This window comes from Pteropus medius, unplaced genomic scaffold (genome assembly GCF_902729225.1).
Source record: "Pteropus medius unplaced genomic scaffold, Ma_sr-lr_union100, whole genome shotgun sequence".
Taxonomy (NCBI): Eukaryota; Metazoa; Chordata; class Mammalia; order Chiroptera; family Pteropodidae; genus Pteropus; species Pteropus medius.
In genome coordinates, this window is record NW_024355205.1 from 29,523,422 (window position 1) to 29,526,042 (window position 2,621).

The window sequence follows — 2,621 nt, forward strand, 5'->3', positions numbered from 1 at the left end:
TCAGAGTGACCCAGAGCACATCAGCCCTAACATCTGACCTAACACACGTGCCAGATGCAGAACTGACTTGCTGTGAAAGAACTCCTATCTTCATCACTTGGACCGAGTACACCCTGAGCATCCAGAGCCTCGCTCCTGGGCTGACTTGGAAGGCAGGGCTGTTTTCATCGAAGTTCACCATATTGTGGGGTCTCCTAGCTCCAGGGACCTCAGGGTCACACTTTGCGCACTGACCTCTGTCATGGAGAGGACACAGCGATACATTGGCCACTGCGGATTGAACCCGGGTCTAAAAAAGAATTTCCTCCATCAAATCTAAATGTTAGAGTTCTGTCTGGAAAGTCAGATGGAAAAGGACACTAACATCACAACCCACCAAAGTAATAGGCTCTCCCAACCCAGAAAGTCAACAGGACATTTGAATCCCGTTACCATATGTGTTCCATTAAGTCACGGGGCCTTTTTCTTTTCTAGCTGAAAAATGTACTACCGCCTGATCACACCCAACACTTCATGGATTTCTCTTCCTCTTTTACACAAGCTACTATCATTTCTAATCTTACTTTGCAACTGTCATCACCTCATTTGTCACAACTTCAAATATCTCTAATAATTCAACCCTTTCTCTCCATTCTACTGAGCTGTTTTATTCCTGCCCGAACAATTATCTACCTGAATTTCTCTTAATTATTGTTTACTGTCTTTTAACTTTGCCTAATAAGATATAAAGTCTGAGTAGCAAACTTGTTTGTAATTTTTCTGCTTTGTCTTTAGTGTATAGGATATGGCCCTTTCAAACATGCTCAAATATACCTGTCAATAAGTGACAATTCAGGTTTCTCTACCTTCATATATACAGACAAGTATATTTGCACTTCCATCTCATGCAGATGATATGATAGACTATTTTTCTTCCAATCTGTCTTTTCTTTAATGCTTTCCTTCTCATGCTTACCACCTGTGTCTGCTTCTAATTTCTCAGGAACCCTGGAGACCATCTCTTCTGTTCTATTACTCTTTTAAACACTCAGGCCACATTCTCTTTCCCTGCAACGTTTGTACATCCCTCCTAAGTAGGTATCATTTCTCATTTTGTTTCTCTTCTAGATATGGTATGATTCCCAAGCACTGTTCTAAAGTAGTGTAATTTATGGTTGTGTAGGTGAGTGAGTGCCGGAGCAGGTGAGACGTGAAAAAGAGGTGAAAAAGACATGATTTTGGATGCTAGTATAAGAATAAATGCTTGCATTACATCGAAGAAAAACACAAGGTTGCATATCGTTAGCCCAATTTTTTAGAGATGCCATAATGTTTCAGAATGAAGGAATTCACAAGCAAGTGCACACAGATTTGTTAGAATCAAAAAACATGTTTATTGAGAATGGTAATGTGCCCAGCTCTAAGATGTCAGTATCATCAACAGTCATAACAGACAATCAGAGATTAATATTTGAAAAATAGTCAGATGATACCATAGAGTCTTTTGGCACAAAGATGCCATTCTGAGAAACAGGTCATTGGAGGTACAGATGCTTGAGTCAGCATTATCTTTAGAGGTGCCAATTCAGAAGCAGATGAGGCTTGGATGTGATGTTCTACCAGCAAGAAGAGTAACATCTTCTAGAGCACAATGGCCGGTAGCCCCAGTAGCCACAGCCGGAGCCATAGCCACAGCCATAGCCGGTTCCATATCCACAGCCATAGCCGGTTCCATATCCACAGCCATAGCCAGTTCCATATCCACAGCCATATCCAGTTCCATATCCACAGCCATATCTGGTGCCATAACCACAGCCATTATAGGGGCCAAATCCACAGCCATAGCCGTATCCACAGCCATAGCCACAGGAGTTGCCGTAGTAGCTGCCACACATGGTGTCAAGAGAAGAGAACTCAGGTGGATTGCAAGAGGATGTTCCTGAAGGGTCTGTGTCTTCTGCTTGCCTTGGACCTTTATATACTGTCAGTAATTGGCAGAGCATACCATTCCTCCCCTGACTTAGCCAACAAATATTTAAACGACTACATATTATGTGCCAGTCACTGTTGACAATCAATAATGCTTTGCTTAAAATGAGCTCATTATATGGGCACTCTGCTTTTATTTAAAGAGCATCATTTGAATTTACTCTGCCAAAGAATTTTCTCAATAGACTCATGTGCCCCAAAGTAAAACTAACACTCAATTTTAAAACCACTTGTTTCTAAATAAATACATTATATAACAAGGTTTAGGGGCATTGTAGGAAAATGCTGCCTTCTTTTCTCTGTGCTCTTTCCTATGATGTCTAACTCTGCCCATAAGGAGAAGAAAAACTCCCATCTCCTTTCCTGAATCACTGCAATTTTTTGTGAGGCTCCTAATACCTGGATACTTACTGCCAGGTACCTACTAGCATCTTGTGATAGAAACCAGGAATGCTTCTCATTCTACAGGGCACAGAACAGCACCCTACAACAAAAAAACATGTGGTCCAAATGTCATTGTGCTGAGACCTAGAAATCTTGGTTTACAGCTATGCATCTATAAATGAGCTTCTTTATCTGTAGGTGTCTAAATCCAAACATACCTTTCTTCTTGCTCTATACCAAACATCTGAACTTTTCATCACCCAATGTGC

The 2,621-nt window shown here is 41.1% G+C and overlaps 1 protein-coding gene across 1 annotated transcript; it reads right to left on the reverse strand.

Moving 5' to 3' along the window:
* Positions 1-1,591: 1,591 nt before the first annotated feature.
* On the reverse strand, positions 1,592-1,874 carry LOC120598880 (keratin-associated protein 21-1-like). Its single transcript, XM_039857968.1, has one exon. It carries the CDS (start codon positions 1,872-1,874, stop codon positions 1,596-1,598), a length of 279 nt encoding a protein of 92 aa, XP_039713902.1. The 3' UTR covers positions 1,592-1,595.
* Positions 1,875-2,621: the final 747 nt, after the last annotated feature.